Source organism: Electrophorus electricus, chromosome 13, assembly GCF_041902795.1.
Source record: "Electrophorus electricus isolate QZ-2024a chromosome 13, ASM4190279v1, whole genome shotgun sequence".
Lineage (NCBI taxonomy): Eukaryota > Metazoa > Chordata > Actinopteri > Gymnotiformes > Gymnotidae > Electrophorus > Electrophorus electricus.
Window position 1 is genome coordinate 13793313 of NC_137509.1, and position 17831 is coordinate 13811143.

The 17831-nt window shown below is 39.1% G+C and overlaps 2 protein-coding genes across 2 annotated transcripts; one reads left to right on the forward strand and one right to left on the reverse strand.

Moving 5' to 3' along the window:
- Positions 1-1381: 1381 nt before the first annotated feature.
- ndufs2 (NADH:ubiquinone oxidoreductase core subunit S2) lies at positions 1382-7359 on the reverse strand. Its single transcript, XM_027031641.3, has 14 exons — positions 7242-7359; positions 6315-6418; positions 5748-5938; positions 5506-5626; positions 5008-5120; positions 4752-4826; positions 4569-4646; positions 4330-4415; positions 4084-4203; positions 3607-3736; positions 3057-3152; positions 2070-2153; positions 1743-1800; positions 1382-1553 (listed from the first exon to the last, which is right to left on the reverse strand). Exons 1-14 carry the CDS (start codon positions 7343-7345, stop codon positions 1516-1518), a joined length of 1398 nt encoding a protein of 465 aa, XP_026887442.2. The 5' UTR covers positions 7346-7359; the 3' UTR covers positions 1382-1515.
- A 1388-nt stretch (positions 7360-8747) lies between these two features.
- Positions 8748-15904, forward strand: fcer1g (Fc epsilon receptor IgFc epsilon receptor Ig). Its single transcript, XM_027031628.3, has 5 exons — positions 8748-8913; positions 10332-10423; positions 10772-10810; positions 13948-13974; positions 14931-15904. The coding sequence occupies exons 1-5, from the start codon at positions 8850-8852 to the stop codon at positions 14988-14990; spliced, it is 282 nt and encodes a 93-aa protein (XP_026887429.1). The 5' UTR covers positions 8748-8849; the 3' UTR covers positions 14991-15904.
- The last annotated feature ends 1927 nt before the right edge of the window (positions 15905-17831 follow it).

A 17831-nucleotide genomic window follows, 5' to 3' on the forward strand; every position in this document is an offset into this window, starting at 1 on the left:
TTTTGTAGGACCCGGATCTCAAAGACAGATTTGGTTGCTCAAGTTATATTAACGGTTGGACTAACTAACAGCAATTACAAAATCCAGGATCAGAGTTAGCCGAACACCTCTGCTTTAATATCTGGAAGAGTTGTGGAAGGGAGCAGCCTACTTCTGAAGTGTTGTGTAATGTTCAGAGTTGCCAGTTCCGAGGAGATTCTGCTCTCTAGTGGTAAAGGCTCAACAGTGTACATGCATCACTTTGAAATCTACTAAAGCGCAAATCATCTTATATTTACACGTTGCAATCACAAAGACGTACGCACTCAAAACTCTGTCCTTTTTAACTGAAACAGACAACCTCAGGTAGCAAGTAACTCCAGCAGTAATTGTGCCTGCGAGTGTGCTAGCTGGCCCACTTAAGGTCACAGGAAGTGACTCAGCAAGAGAAAAAGGTGTTATGCCAAGATAGGCAGAGACGGAAAAAAATCTTAGTGACAGACATTGCAGCTATATTTACACATGCTAATCCCAAACTACCCAGAATACAGCAGCACTGGGAAAAGACCTAACGTACATCACTTTGGAAAATGACAAAAATAATTACTTTCAGTGATTAACAAAGCCTGCGTAACTCAATACAGTAAACCCCTGTGACTCGTAACTAGGAGAACTTAATCGCATGTGCAATAACAAGGATATTGCAAAGGGCAAAACTAATTAACACGACCTATTTTTGCACAGCCACACTTAATAACGGTTGATTGCAATTTGAGCTGAGGGGCACCCAAAATGTCGAGCATTCCGCACTGCAGCAAAGGAGCAACACTGCATGACCAGACCATTACGCAGTCATACCAAGCAAGCCCTTACCAAAAACTAACATCCTTTCTCAGAGCATTCATCCTTGCTGAGTCAGCGTTATATTGCGTAAATAGCAAAACCAACATAGCAGAACTGGCATAAACCAGTTCAATACGACATAAATGGCTCCTTTCCCTTTAGGTTTCTGTCAGTCTGCTTTCTATTTATAAATTTATATGCTTTATATATTTAAGAACATTTTATGCCAATTATTCTCAGGTCATGACCCTAAACCCAACTGAAAGTACTTTAGATTAAAATGAGCCTTTTGCTTCCAAATCACTACCGTTAACTTTGACTAATTGAAGATGGGAATCTTTCATCACCATTTCATTGTCAGTCTGAATGCAGCATTTATAGATGAAATAACATGATCTATATGCTTAAAAAAAAAGAAGATACTGCATCAAACATGTAGTGATGCCTCTATACCATTACTTTTTTAATTATTGCACTTACACTATATTTACTGCAGTGGATGTTTATGGCCCAATATTCCCTAGTCAAGACAAAAACCCATAATAAAAGGAAAATACTGTCACAGACACAAAATATTTATTAATTTAAATGAGCTTTTATACATGGAGGGGTCTGACTGAAGTTTTCATTGTGGCAGAATGAACCTGAAAGACAGAACCCAATAGGTGTACCTAAACCAGTCATTATGCTTCCTCAACGGTCCACCTCACCAAACACAATGTCCTGAGTTCCTGTAAAGAGAGCAGAGTTACCCACAATTGCTGAAGTCATACTTGTAAGTCATTTTGGATAAAAGCGTCAGCTAAATGCCATAAATGTAAACAATGCATGTGTAATCACAGACTGTTAAAGCGAACTAACTCATTTTAATATTTCTTTTTAAATACTACAGCTAGCTAGCTAGATGATGGATATCTTACCAATAATCGCAACCACATCAGCAAGCATGTGGCCTTTAGACATTTTGTCCAAACCAGCCTAGAGGAAAACACATTAGTGCATTATGGGAAAACAGATTCATCTGGATGAAGACTTAAGAGTATTCAAACACTTCGGAATTATCATAAATTGGGAAACTAGCCCAAATTTCTTTAATCCCCCACCAAAAATAAATAAAATATATAAAATTGTTGGACTATTAAATTCTTTTAAGCAACTATATGCTTAAAATATATATAATTTATATAAATATGTCCATATATACATTGTTGATGATGGCTAGCTTTAAAAACAGACAATAGCCTTACTAAATGAGCGAAGCCAGGGGCTTTGATCTTGCAGCGGTAGGGCCTGCTAGAACCATCAGAGACCAGGTACACGCCAAATTCACCCTGGGGAAGGAAAGCACCATTCAAATAAGAAAGAAACATAGCACTTCCTCTAATGCAAAAATGCACAGGCTACAAGAAGCAATAAACGCAATAGGCCACAAGACCCTTTGGGGGCGACGTTCATGCTTCTGTATTTTGGCATTAAAAAAAAATAAAAAATACAATGCTTGTATGATGACAGAGAGAAGAGGCAAAAAAAAAGACAAGACCCAAAATGTACAGAAGTTTTTCCTTCTCAAAGACGCGAGCGCAGTGCAGTGCCCTGCACAATCAGAGATTCCCTGCCATAACGCATCTAGCATGCGAGTGCATTTACAACTAATGCACCCGTGACTCACTACGACTGCAGCTGCCGCTCTTACAGGGTTAGTGTGACACAGCCTGACTGCTGCTATGAACCTTGTGTTATGAAAAATGGAAAAAGTGTTCAGGAAAGCGTGATACATTTTCTGTGCTTTTAACATGAAAGCAGTGATATACAACAACATTTCATTGTTTGATGAGGCATGTTAATTTAAGCCTGTGTAATTTTGACCTGTCCGGATTAGCTTTGTGGTCTACTTATATTTTGCCGATTTAGTTCAGTTTGTAACTGTTTACTTTTGAGCTATTTTACCTGATTTACGGTGCTGGTATTTAAACCACGAGAGCTAGTGGGGCTCCAACGGCAGGACACGGCAATGCAACCAAACTATGACTCCTGTCAGGTAGTTCTCAGCATGTTCAAATGTTACGGTTCATAGTGGGATGCAAACTTACTGGCTTGTTTGCAGCCCTATAGGACACAGAAGACTCGCTAACTAATCCCTCTATATCCATTTTTGGTTTTTGATTATTTTTCCAGTTATTAGATCTGCAGAATTTGTGTCATCCCACAGACGCTTTGGGCCCTTGGACTCTCACCTTTGGTGCTTCGATGGCTGTGTAAGTGGCCCCTGGGGGCACCTTGTAACCCTCTGTATAGAGCTTGAAATGATGAATGAGAGACTCCATAGATGTCTGCATGGGAAGGATGGCAAAAATGAAAAGTATTCAGCAATTCCAGCGGCGCATAGGCTACAAAAAGACTGCCTTTCACATCCACATTTAGCATTAGCCCATATTTAAAAGAATCTGTGCATTAGGATAAGATATAAGATATATATAACTTGTAGTGCTAAACAATTTAGGGATGATCAAATATATTAAACTTGCACATTGTTTTCACTCACAGGTTTTGTTTTGTTTTTTTTTTAACTACAAACAGCTGAACATGTTCTCCATTAAGAAGTTTGGGGCCATTTAGTTCACATGGGGCCAGTTATGAGGAGTCACTGGTCCCATGCAAACATTAACTATGGTGGGCGCTTTTATGTTGCTACCATTAATACAGAGCCCAGACGGGATTAACCCCGTTAACGGAGACCCCAGGATAGTCCGACCGTGTGTATGCACACAGGAACTCACTTCCTACCTTCATCTCCGATCTTTTGGGAGGTGCGACTTTAGCGTCGTCCACCTTGATTTCTCCTGCGGGCATCTTGTTGAGACACTGGTGCATGATCCTTAGAGACTGCCTCATCTCCTCAATTCGACACAGATACCTGCACATTGGGGCAAAGCGCAAATATCTTCTAGCTTTTCAGATTACTGAGTTACTGCTGAACAGGGTGACACAGCCAAGTTGTCCCGTTTTTGTACATAAGCTCGGACATGGTTTGCATTGGTTCACATTCGATATTGCAAGTGACAGGTATCTGTAAGGTGAACACATCTGTCCTGCAAAAAAAGGATCAGTGTACGTTTATGTCACTTGCATCACAAATGACCAAACTTCACATTTGTGAGACGTAAAAGCAGCAAAACTGCCATGCTACTAGGCCTGTGTATGCATGTGGCAGTCTGTCACAGAGGCAAAAGCTTTGTTTTTAATTTCGCAGACAACACTCACCTATCATAGCAGTCACCGTTGCTTCCAATAGGCACATCGAAGTCTACCTCGTCATATTTGTCATAGGGCTGAGACTTTCTCAAGTCCCACTTAATACCTGAACCCCTCAACATTACTCCACTGAGAGAGAGATTTTGGGAGTGGGGGAGAAATAAGAGATCTTTACAGATGTAACCAAGAAACCACTCTGTAAACACACAAACCAGTATAAAGTGGTAAAACAGTTGAACAGGAAGCGCACTGTACCTGAAGCCATAGTTAAGTGCATCTTCTGCTTCAACAACACCGATTCCAACTGTTCTATTCTTCCAGATCCGATTATTGGTCAGCATCTACAAATATTTTATTAGTATGTTTAATATATAGTGCAGCAATAGCAACAAATCATGTGTGCAACCTGAATAGGTACCTAGAACGTTTCATCTCGGATTTCCACATAACTATTCCCTTTTTCTGTAAAGCCCGTTAAATATAAGCATCCATACCTCCTCCACTTCATCGACGCGTATGGAAAAGTTCTTGCACCACTCATATATATCATCCATAAGGCCCAGCGGCAAGTCCTGCAACACACATCCAAACACACACCCACATATTCAGGCTGGCTCCCCGGTTTTTGGAAAAACACATTCCACTACAATCTGGGTGAGGAATTTCAGGGGGCTGACCTGATGGACTCCCCCAGGTCTGACATAGGCGGCGTGCATTCTGGCCCCGGACACTCGCTCGTAGAACTCAAACGTCTGTAAGGGGAACGGAGAGAGGAAGGAGTGCGCATGGGTGCCAACTCGACCAGCATCAGCCAACTTTCTCAACACTTCGTTTCTAGGGATGCCTAAATGCTAGTTTGTACTTTCTGGAAAATCGGCACCTATGTACCCAAGGTTTATACCATCTCTCTCCAAGAATTAATGCTGATGTCACCTTTTCTCTCTCCTCGAACAACCAGAAGAAGGGTGTTATGGCACCAATGTCGAGGGCGTGAGTGGTGACGCCCATGATGTGGTTCATGATGCGCGTCATCTCTCCGTATAGTACTAAAGACAGAGAGAGTAACACGTTCTTACCAATGTGCTGGGAACCGAAGAAGGCCCAAATAAAACATCACTGCTAAACAGTCCAATTGGCTTCCCTGATTAAAAGCCACTGTCAAAAAATGAAACTGCCACATTTACACAAAGCTTTTGTTATTCTGTGTTTGTTAATTTTCAACTTACTCCTACAAATCAAGTGTTTTTTGTTTGATTGGTACATTCACAAGAAAGCATGCCATTAAATGACATGGCTGGCTAAACTGAAACCAACCTAAGCTAATGTGAACTGAGTTACAAAACAGTAAGGTGTATAAGGAGAGAGCATGCGAGATCACCCTGAGCGAACGAGTTGTAAGTTGGATTTCAAGTGGCGTGGGGAGCTTCTGACCTCGGATCCACTGGGCACGGGGCGGAGCCTGTATGTTCAGCAGCTTCTCCACAGCCAGAGAGTAGGCCTGCTCGTTACACATCATCGACACGTAGTCCAGCCGGTCAAAGTATGGCAGAGCCTGCAATGCACGCACGAGATGGGGGGTGGGGGGTGTGGGGGTAGCAGGACGTCAACATCTCCATTACACTCCCTCGCATTCGCCACACCTAGTCAGTCAAAACGAGAGGCGTCAGGGGCACCTGCAGGTAGGTCTTGTACTCTATGAGTTTCTCAGTGCCACGGTGCAGCAGACCCACGTGGGGGTCACACTTCTTCACCGACTCGCCGCTCAGCTCCATCACCAGCCGCAGCACGCCGTGCGCTGCAGGGTGCTGCGGCCCGAAGTTGATCGTGAGGTTGGACACCTCCTTCTCCACAATGGGGTCCTTGTCTGGGGAGGGAGGGGGTGCATGGGTGTTCTTTAGCTGAGACAAAGTTTTTTTTTGTTTGTTTGTTTTTTTTAAAAACACACTTCACTGGCAAGGAAACACTCGACGAGGACCAGCAGGTGGAATTCTTTTCGTCGTCTGGCCGCAAGTAAAAGCACAAAAGCAACGACACAATCTGACTTGATTCAAACTGATATTTAAAGCCATACTGGAGAGAATATGGAAAAATCTAATATCGCATGGGGGTAGAGACTCAAGGTAGAGGTCCATTATTGTTTTCATTACAAGAAAAAAGTCATAAGTTGTATGTGAACAGAATGACAAAAAAAAAAAAACCCAAAAGACTAAAGAGGAGCAGGCCAGAAGCGTTCCACGAACCGTTCCATGGGGGAGGCTTCCAATTGGCCGTAACGGCAGTCGGGTACATCACCGCTCCACCATACTGCTCCGCCCACTCCACATCTGGCTGCCACTGCTTCTGCCTGAAGGAATGAGAGAACTCCTGTTTGTGTCCTTGGAAGGGAATGAATAACTCAGACGTGTTGATGGTCTGCGGCGGGCCAATTCGCCTACATCTGTCACATTACTTCACCTTCTCTGCCTGACCAAATTCCTCCTTACGAAAACTCCACTGGGTTGTTGTTGTTTTTTAATAAACAAATGATAAAAGTATTGCCCGCGTTGACAGTATACACAGAAACCCTAGGTGACGTGGGTACTCACAGAGAGTACACATGAGGGCTAATATGTATACATCTCAGTTCCGGTCTTCGGGACCCAGTGACCTGCAGATAAGCTTCCCCTATTGCCAACACACCTGACTCAGTAGACCGGCTGCTTCTCAAGCCCTCTGTGATTCGGATTACAAGTGTTAACATTCATGGTTTAGGTAGAGGTTGTTACTCGCTGGGCTACCAGTGGATCACAGGGTGCTTTCGCCAAGATACTGAGCCGACTTCTAAACTAGACGTAGCAGACACACCGATACTGATAAAAGCCTACAACGAGTGTGGTGTATATAGGACGCCGCAGCATTTTTGTCAACTGGCTAACTACAAAACAACTCTACTATGCAGTGAAAAAACAACATTACAGTATATTTAAATAAAAGGTAGCTTGGGTTTTAATAAAAACCTATTAGATTGTTATGCTATCTAAACATCTTAGGGAGTTTAGCTGTTAGGTCAGCTAACGCTAGCTTCTCTGACGCGACCAAGACAAACGTTCAGTTTACAAATATTCGACGTGTTACGCTGCGTTTTTAAACGTCGGGCAACACGTAATTGTCAACATGAAAGGGTTTACCTCCTTTGAAGCAAAGCACATCCAGAAGTCAATGCATTTTTATTTAAAATTACTGACGAAGGACGTCCGAATTTTGCGAGCGACCTCAGCATATTGGCCGCCATCTTTTCTGTCCAGCCGCGACGAGTTTTCCTACATTAAAATCGCTCGCTCCTGCCACCTAGCGGGTGGAAAGCTGCAGTTGCCGTAGCCCGCCGCTAGGTGTCAGTCTAGAACAGATGGTCGTGAGCCATGCTATATGTACTTGTGAATATGAAAACGTCATGTCAGTGACCTGGCTTTGGTTTCTAGCGCAATACAACGTTTTAGAACATTGCTTATGCCATTAAGTAGCCGGGTTCTAGTGGTCTTAGACCACATTTTCCAGTACAAAGACTGTGTCTTGATTGTAATCTATTAGATATTATATTTCTTAAATGCTGTGACATAATATTACGGTAATTCATTCTAAATGAGGATAAAAGGCTGAAAGAAAAAGGCCCGGGGAAGACAACTGCTGTAGTCTGTAGTTTAGACGTCACATTACAGGACCGTGTGTAAAGAATGATAAAGAGAAGACACAATATTCCTAGAAGCATAGTGAGAGAGGGGGGGGGAGGGGGAGAGAAGGAGAGAGAGAGAGAGAGGTTCAAACTGGAATCTATAAGTATGAGAACAAAGTATTGTAGACAACAAACAGATGAGTAACTGGGTAGCCTTAGAAACACCCAGAAAGAGGAACACAATCTCTGAACTCAATCTCTGAACGCGTTGAGAAAGATGAAGTTAAGAAACGATAGCAAAAGAGGAGTCGTGTTTTGCAGCTCGCCTCATTCCCTTCTAAAACCTGGCTGCAGAAAATTAAATAAACCTCAATGATCAAAGCAAACGAATTAGAGCAAATTCTCTCCCTCCTGCTCTGTTTTCATCATTTACTCTGCTTTAACACATAAAACATGTTCTCACTATAGGGATTATGTGCCAGTTCCTTAACAAATTCTGAATCTAGTAAGCAATACATATTTTAGTTAGTTTTTAATTCATTTTTGTTGCCCTAATATTATTCTAACTTAAAGAAACTTGGTTTACATCAACTCCACTGCATATATGTAAGAGCATTTCTTGTAAATGTGCTTAGAAAAAATAAACTGCTGATGAGTTTTTGTTTTCAAACAATGAGAGAAAGCAATTAATAAAAGCAATTAAAACCTTTTTTCAGGTTACTGACCACTGACCCATCTATGCAGAGCTCTGTTCATTTAATGGGTCATGCCTATCTTTACCCTTTATCCCTGGTTTTACAGCAAAAAGTGTAAGACTATTTTAAACCGTGGCAATAAAGCATGCTAAATGCACAAATGTACTAACATAAAAAGGATGGCAGCACAGGGTAAACTGATGCCATCAATTGAGAGAAACAATGACCTGTAGATCTTAAAAGCTTTTTTCTTTGTCTTCATAATGGGGTGTGGGGCTGGCTTAAACTTCAGAACGGACATATGTTTACCACAACTTCCCTCTCATCTTCCTCTCACGCTCTGTTCAAGGCAGTTTCCTGAAAGCCCCTCAGCTTGGTGTCCAACGCTGTAGTCTGAGCTTCGATTTCTCTGTAAGGCCTAAGTTTCAGTTATGAGAATGGCTGGATTCTCCACATTTTCCCTCGTCCCTCTTTGGATGACCTTTGGCTGTGTTGGTAAGTTATCATCACTCTAATATTTATCGTTTTGTTTAGCTGCATGTCTTTTTAATTTGCTGAAAGTACAACAGGTGATTAGGTATCTGAGTGTGGACACTATCACGCTGTTAGGTACAATGTGGCAAAATGAAAGCTATGCATTATTCTTTATTTTTAGACAACAATTCAGTGGCACTTATATCCAGTCTTTAAATAATTAAATACTATGTTTTATTTTGGAATACATTATATCTCTCCCTCTTCGTCTCACACACATACATACCCACACACGTGCTCTCTCTCTCTCTTTCTCACACACACACAATCTTATATTACACTCTATATACTGTATATAGTCATTCTGTAATGAAATAGCCTTAGACTCCTTAGCCCTTAAGATGAAAGTGAATGCACTGACATATGTACAAAGGCCAGTAGTGGGTGTAAGTGCAGTGGAAAAAAGCTCATGCCCCATTCACCGTCATGGAGTTTTAGATGTAAAGAGAGAAAACAGCAATCAGAGACACCGCAATATCTTACAAACAGCTTAGAAAACTGTGATTTTTTTTCAGTGTAGACCTTCCATTGTAAATGCAACTGTTTATGTCACAATAACTGTTCAATTGTGGGAATAATGTTTCATTATTAACAGCTCAGTCGTTTTTGCATTTACTCGATTGCCGCTGGTTATCACTCACGGCAAAGTAAAAACGAATCTGTTTAAATGTTTGATCGCTGTCACGCAACGAAGGCAACAGGAGAACAACACCTTCCAACAGTGTGCTCAGTGCAGCCTCGCTATAAACAAACCTATTAGGCACAAAGTGTTGATGACAAAAGGTAGTTAGCTCATTTAGAAGAAAAGCGTGAAGTGACCCATAGCATTTTAGCCTGTGGTTTGACACAATCATTCAGAGCGGTGCCTTTCTTTTCCACAGCCCTAACAAATCGCTTATGTCAGCTTACGAGTCCGAAACAATAACCATGTGCATGCCTGCAAATGCACTTAGGACACAGATTGCTAGTTTTATGAGGCAAAAGCACACTGGGAAAAAACACGCTGACATTTCAAGGTCTGAATGGTCATTACCTCCACCATGGTCACCTCCGCAGCTTTTTTATACCTTTAGATCTAAAGGCAGACAAAATATCTACTTTCATCAGTCTTTTACTTGTTTGTTAATGTGTCTAAACATAAACGAAATATTGAGATCTGTAACAGATTGAACTTTGTAACAAGTACAACTTATGGAGAAAATATAGTTTATTTATTTGACTTGGGGTCAACAGAAATCTCTTCCAGGTAGCCACTAGCACCTGGACTTCTGTGGTAACAGAAGTACAATTATTGTTGTTGTTGTTGTCGTCATTAATATTAATGATAAAGGCAATTTGATTTTCTTTAATTTTGTCATTTCTGTATTTCTTCGTGAAAGCTGCTTTAGATGAACCTAGAATCTGCTATATCTTGGATGCCATCCTCTTTTTCTACGGACTGGTTCTAACTATTCTGTATTGCAGAATGAAGGTATGTTCCATCACCCTGTACCATCTTTCTTTCTTTTGGCTTTGTGTGACTTCTGTGTTTTTGTGTCTATATAACACATCTTGGGTAAATAATTCATATTTACACACGAATTTAAATGATCTGTCATTTAGTACAAGTAGTAGATGTGATAATTCCCTTTTATTCAGAGTGAAAAAAATACAGATGGTAGATTACAATCTAAAAAGGTTAGATATGAGAAAGCATATGCCATATACTGCACAATCAAAAATGATTTCTCTGTATTAAAACAATCATTCATTGTTACCCTCCACTGTAACCTTTATTCATAATGGGACAATTTTACAAATAATATTTTTGCATTCACAGTTACAGAACAAAGCTGCAAACCACAAGTCTTATCCAAAGGTAAGAGCTTTATCATCTGCACTTTCTGTTTACATGTTTAATATATATAAAGAAAAAAATTACCTTGTGATGCATTTCTGGAATCTGTAAAGATATTATTTATTTTTATTATTATTTATTTTATTAAACATTATATTGATGAAAGAATGTAAAACTTTGTGAATCATTACTACATGCGCAGTTTATGATCACGTCATACAGAGACTTTTTAATTCGCAGCATGTTAAAACCATGGCACCTCCTATATCCAGAGCCTTGGTTACTGAAATTCTTCAGTAACCAAAAAGGTCAAAAACGGACGCCTTCTCATGACATAAAAGCCTCTTCATTCATTTCTAAATATAGCTTATTAAGGATGTAATTTCAATGCAATTAAGAATATGAATATCTCAGTGTTGGCATATGAGAATTGGTACTTCTCTTAGAAGTCAGTACATTTCACAGCAGAACTCCTGGACCTCTCCACACAAGCAATAGCCAATCACCAAGGATATCTGGCTAAGCTCAAGCATGTCCAGCTAACCAAGCAATTAACTGCTTCACATCAAATTTAATACAGGCTTACAACACAAGGTCTAATACAGAAAAGACACAAACTTGCAAAAATTGCTTATAGCATAATGTTTATCTCTCCTAAGAGTTTTGTTCAAAACTAGCTAAACAGAGTTGTACTCAAAGGTCAAATCAGTGTCACTCATTTGTATAACAGAACAGTTTGAATCAGTTAAACAGTCACTCCCAGATATTTTCTGAATGACATGCTTTTTTAATGTTCACAGGTTTACAAAAGCAAGGTTTAACTTGATCAGTCCAAATTCTAAAATTCTATTCAAGGTTTTTGTATTTAGTGCTTTATAGGCAAGTCAAGTTTATTTATATAGCACCTTTCATACACTGGAGTCATTCAAAGTGCTTTACAAATGAGAAAATATTAAATAAAAAAACAGATGGAGGAGAACAGAAATAAAACAAAAGTATGATTAGGACAAATAGAAATACAAAAAAATGATTTAAACAAAGAAAAATAAAAGCCTTCAAATTATTTATAATTAAAAGAAGATTGAGAACAAACATTCTACAGCTTTGCCTGCAACAATCAGGCTCAAATAATAAATGTAGGCTTTGAGTTACTGTTCAGATCTTCTAATCACCTTAAAATCTGTTGCATTGCACAATTTATATTAATCCTCCTCCAAATGTCTGTCAGTGGCTAGTTTCTGCCCATACAAAGTATTTGGCTGGATTTGTGGTGGAACCAAATCTTGCTAAGCTGGATATTTTTGGTCTAAGACCTCATTCAATCCAGCAGCAACATTGATGCACTTAAAAACTGCTGCAGCACTACCATGCTAGTGTCACTATTATTATTATTATTTACATTTATACAGCTCCTCTGTCATACTCAGATATATATTAGCTTATACAATCACTCACACACTGATGAGAAGTAGCGGTCAATTTGCAGACCTCATACTCTCTATCAGAAACCACAGCCCACAAACCATCACTGGACAAACATGCACTTGTTTTTGGGCTATGGGAGGAAACACACACAGACACAGGGAGAACATGGACACTTGACCCAGATAGGGACTCAAACCAAAGTCCCTAGCCCTAAGAGGAAAATGTACTAACCACCAAGCCACCCAATGATAATCGGTGATTTATTATTCGATAGTTCTCCAAACTAAGTTCAACATCCTGCAAGAATCCAGCAATGAAGCAGTAAGAAATGAGCACCAGTTAAAGTAGGAAATGTGCACTGCTCACAAAGCCCAATGTTTTATCGTTCCTTATAGAAGTCACCCCTTAGTTACTCAACCTGTATTATAAAGTTACCCTATAACCTGAACGACTATGTTATATGACAACACACTGTATGTGATAGCATTTCAGTGTATTGTGCTTGTTAGGCCTTGAACTAAGTACGGCAGATCTGGTAACCTAGTATGGTCAGCAGGTCTGGTGACTTAGTATGGTCAGCAGGTCTGGTAACCTAGTATGGTCAGCAGCTTATGGCCACCCATGTTTTCTAACCTGCTTTCAATTTCATCTAAATGAGGTAGTGTTGTTTCCTGTTGAAAGTTACAGAACTCTATTCTAGTTATCCAAAAGTTTTTGACTCACTAAAGAGTCTGGAAAAAAATGTTATTAGATTCTAATGCCCAGAGCACACCTGACTGAATGTTAGGTTTTCATAGTCTTCAAGGCATTATAATCTAATGGTTTAAGCCACAAATGTATTTTTAGAATATATTTTAATAGTGAAAGTTAATAACCTACATATGATTTGAGTTTCAAAGCAAAATATACATTGAAATATAAAATAAAATTATAAAATACGAATAATACACTAAAACCTTTAAATTAATATTAAACACCCACTCAACAAAGACTTCATTTAAAAATTTACTGGTTCACCCTACTCATACGTGAGAATTTATTCAAGATATCATAGGTGCCCCATGAGGCTGGTTAAAAGATCACAAGGAGCAAACAAAGTTTTCATCAAAGTAAAGGTGGATACTTAGATATTTGTTAAACAGCATAATCACATATGTGTTATTTGTTTGGTTTTTTTACCCTTTTTCTAAAATGTAGACAATAATCAAATCAACAAAGGGCTGGCGTGTCCAAACGTTTGACTGGCTCCGTATATTTAGTACTCATGTTTTTATGGACTATGAACATGTTTTATGAACTATAGTAGTAGAACCAGAGAGGTTACTATGTTAGGTTACTAGTTACTATGGTTACTATGGACAGTGGGTGAGGCGAGATGGAGGTCAGCTCAGCGAGATGCCTCCTGGAGAAGAGCTGACCTCTTGGAAATCTTTTTTTAGCATTGTCCGTCTTCCCTACCTCCACACATCTTATTCATATTAAGATGTAAGCACACTCCACACAACTCGAAGTTTACTTTGCATCTTAACAGTTGGTTCAGATTGACTTATTTACCCTTAATGTCATCACACATTCAGAAGTAACACTGTACGCCACTATTTCTCCTTTTCGTCATGATGCATGTTTTTATGCGTGCCAAGACACACCAGTTATATCACATACCATATTACCAGTGTGCCACAATGGCTGATCATTTTTTTCAAACTCGTTTTCTTGTGCTTTTAATCTTACAGAAAGAGGCAGCGGAGGGGATTTATGAGGTAAGGTTTACCCCTCTGATATGGCTGCTTGTTCTGGTGAGGTCAGCTCTAATAGCAGGCCAGGGTAGAGTCAAGGGCCCTCACTGCCCGGGCCCCATACACCCTTGTGCTTCAGAAGAACCAGTGTGGTGACAAGCCAGGAAACCGCTCAAGAGAACACTCGCCAGTTCTCACAAGACAGCAAGACGTGAGGGCTCCGCTGCCAAAAGTCAGTCACTTCAGAATGTAATACAGACATAGTAACCAGACAAAAACAAAACGGCATTTAACCCAGCGAACGAATAGGATGGCTATGAGGGGATATCTTTCCTCTTAGATAAATATTAGGCTATTCACAGCTCTTTCCGAACTGACTGCCTTTTTTATGTATTTTGACCATGATCAGTTGCATGGCAGAAACTGAGGATGAACAATTTCTGCTCATCTTGGTAGAAAAAAATTGCTCTGTGCTTAAAAAAAAAAGAAAAAAAAAAGAAAGAAAAAATAGCAAGCTGTGTGTATAATGACAACCAAATGCTGTACTAAGGCAAAGCAAAAGTCTAGCTTTTGTTCACTAGCTGTGTGATTTTTCACTACCTGCATGAAACTGTGTGAAGAGGTGCATATACACTGACATACAGAAAATGTATTCACATTCTGCAACACTGATACAAATGACTGATTTGAAATACAATGCAGTGCAAATGGTGTAGTACAAATGCCTATATACACATCCGAAGTCTTTTTTGATTTACAATATATTGCTATGCGTTGCTTTATGATGGCTTATTTTTCTATAATTATACACATTGAATGTTATGTGCATACATTTAAACAAAGTGTCAAAATGAGCTGTACACTAGACTACTAATTTAATTATTCTGTCTAAAGGCACAATGTAACCACAAAGTATAATATAGCTTCTTTTGAAATGTTACTGACACATGCCACATCCTCCCTCTCTCTCTCGCTCTCAGGGGCTTACACCACATGCTTCAGACACCTATGAGACCATCCAGCTGAAGGCCAAATCTTGAGACAGACCTAGTACAAAAACAGAGACAGTATATGGAAACCCTTTCCTCTGGCTTTGGGACAAAGTGCCAAATCACATTTCTCAGCATGCACCTAATAATATATAGGCCCCCCATTTTTTATATAGATATATATATATAAAAAGATAGTTTATATTATTTTTATATATGTAATACATGGCAACAGTTCAGGTACTAAGTTAAACATAATATCAACAGTATGACTGTAGGTCTAATGCTTTATGTTAAATTATTTTCTTAATGTACATATGTATTAGAAGTAGTACATAAAAGTGCAGTTAGTGAGAAAGGTTTAAAAAAAATTGGAGGTTAGCTGTTTTCATTCTCAGCAGCCTAGCAAATTAGTAAAACCCACCCACGCAGTACCAATGTTTTGTTAATTTATTGATAACTGCCAGAATGTGAGATTTTTTTTCAAATACTGCAAAAAGTGTTCCATCTTAAAATCACTGACTCTAATAATGGAATCCCTGACGTTAATTAAATTCCAGGGAAATAATATTATATATAATTTATATGGAAGATCTTTGACCATTAAATTCTTCACTTTGTACTTGTTTGCTTTTAAGCTTTTTAATCTTTTGAAAATGTGTCTTTTGAAATGCAGTTTTTTAAATACTGTTGTCATTTTTTGTTGTGTTGTGTTTTTACTATTTTTAAATTTTCTTTTCAATTGTAAAGCAAAAGCACTTTGAGTTGCTTGGTACATGAAAAGTATGCTATAAATAAAAAATATTATTATTAAATGATAAATTCTCAGAAATTGATAACATAATGGCATATTTAACAATTGTCTCACTTGTATGTATGTCCATTTCAAGGCTTTATCATTTTAAAGCTATTAATAGTCAGAATAAAAAAATCACACATCAGCCCTTTGGCTGCTACAACACAAACCTGCCCGTATCTGATTCACTTCCTATTTTGTGACCATGTGGGATATGTAACTGAAATACAGTTGACTTCTACAGCTGAACTGAACTGAAAGCACTCTTCTACAGCAGGCTTACATGTGGGAATGGGTTTGAGGCTGTGGGTGGGAGAAGATCCAATTTTGGTATTGGCACGACTGCTTCAGTGTGACCAGACAGAAAGAAGCTATATACACACACACACATACTATATATATATATATATATATATATATATATATATATATATATATATATATATATATATATATATATATATATATACACACACACACACATACACACACACACACAGTGTGCATGCATACGTGCATATATACTAAGGCCTTGTGTAGATAATGTGACGGTGAACAAAAATAAACACACGGAATGCAGCTTTAAGAACACATGGTGCGGAGCCAAGAACAAAATCTAACCTACGTCAGCACCATCAGTAATAATCTACACCAAGATGAGCTGTTACAAACTAGTAAAAACCTTCAAACAAACACCGTAGTACGTTGGACTCAACTGGTGACAGACTGCACTGCGGTTTTACCATAGCAAGCCTCGACACGTTGGACCTGTACCACGTGTGTCAGCTCCAGGTTGGGTGAGTGGAATGGGGCATGGTGAGCTTTTTAAAATAAAGTTGCAGGTCCTGTTGGAAAGAGAGACTGAGGAGCATCACCAGAAGGCACCCAGGACTCTGATAAAGTCCACCTCCTTGTCAATGGGCCAGCACGGGGTATCTGCAGTTTGAAGCATGGATACTGCACATATAATTCATTCACAAATTTCAAATGTTTAAGGTATATTTGTACAAATGAGATCTATGTGGATGTAGAAGGCTGCTTTCAAAATGAGGCAAAGGGAAAGTGTGTGTGTGTGGATGAGGGAAACAGTGCAATGTTTGTGCTATGCCCTTCTCTTAAGAGCCAAATGGGAAAACCACATACACGCTTCCACTGCACAAAAATCAAAGCATACCATACACACTCTACACACCTTGCACTATGTCTCCTTTAAGGGTGCAGTGATTCCCAATATGTATGGTTTGATTCATGCCATTTTCAATACAGAAACAAATGTGTGGACGAGAATTTGCATGGAAATTCCATTTCCAATCAAAATTCAAAACATTAAAACATTTACCATTACACATTAATATTAAAACTTTCAATATTATAAAAGCAGAAAAATCTATATATTTTAAAATAAAGCAGTGTCTGACCCATTCTGAGTGGTGTCTTAGCAATATATTCAGCACAAAACAAAAGCATTACTTTATAATCTAACAGAAACAACCTAATATGAGAAATGTCAGTTGAAAGGGGAACAGCTAGCCTCACTATGGGTTTGCTAATGTTTTCACTCTTCTAAATGTGTTAATGGTTAACACTTTGTGTGGTTTACCAATTTGTTTTTAGAAGTATTTTTCTTTATATGCACTCTTTCATATCTGGTGGGAAGAATGATGCCTTATCACCTTCAGGCAACTAATGTGACTTTCAGTGGAAGCATGTGCTCACATTCTCTCACCCAGACTGGTAATATCCATCAACCAAACTGGCAGACCATCACCCAGACTATCAGATAGCGGGAGAACTGGTGACAACAAACGCTAAGGAGAAAACATTTGGGGTTGGTATTGTCCAACCCCCTTTGAACTGAATTGAGAGCTTCAACATAATATGATGTATGGTAGTGTTTTATGTCATTTCCTCTCTCCGTCTCATCCCAGTCTTCTGTCTATTTTCCAGTCCTAAGGAGGTTTCGGTTAAAAACCAGTAGACTTTGGAGACCAACACCCAAACTGGCTCTACATTTTCCCAATTGGCAAATGTCACCTTGAACACTGAATGAATGTTCCTGTAGTCTACACAGTGATCTTAGAAAGGTTTTTTTTATA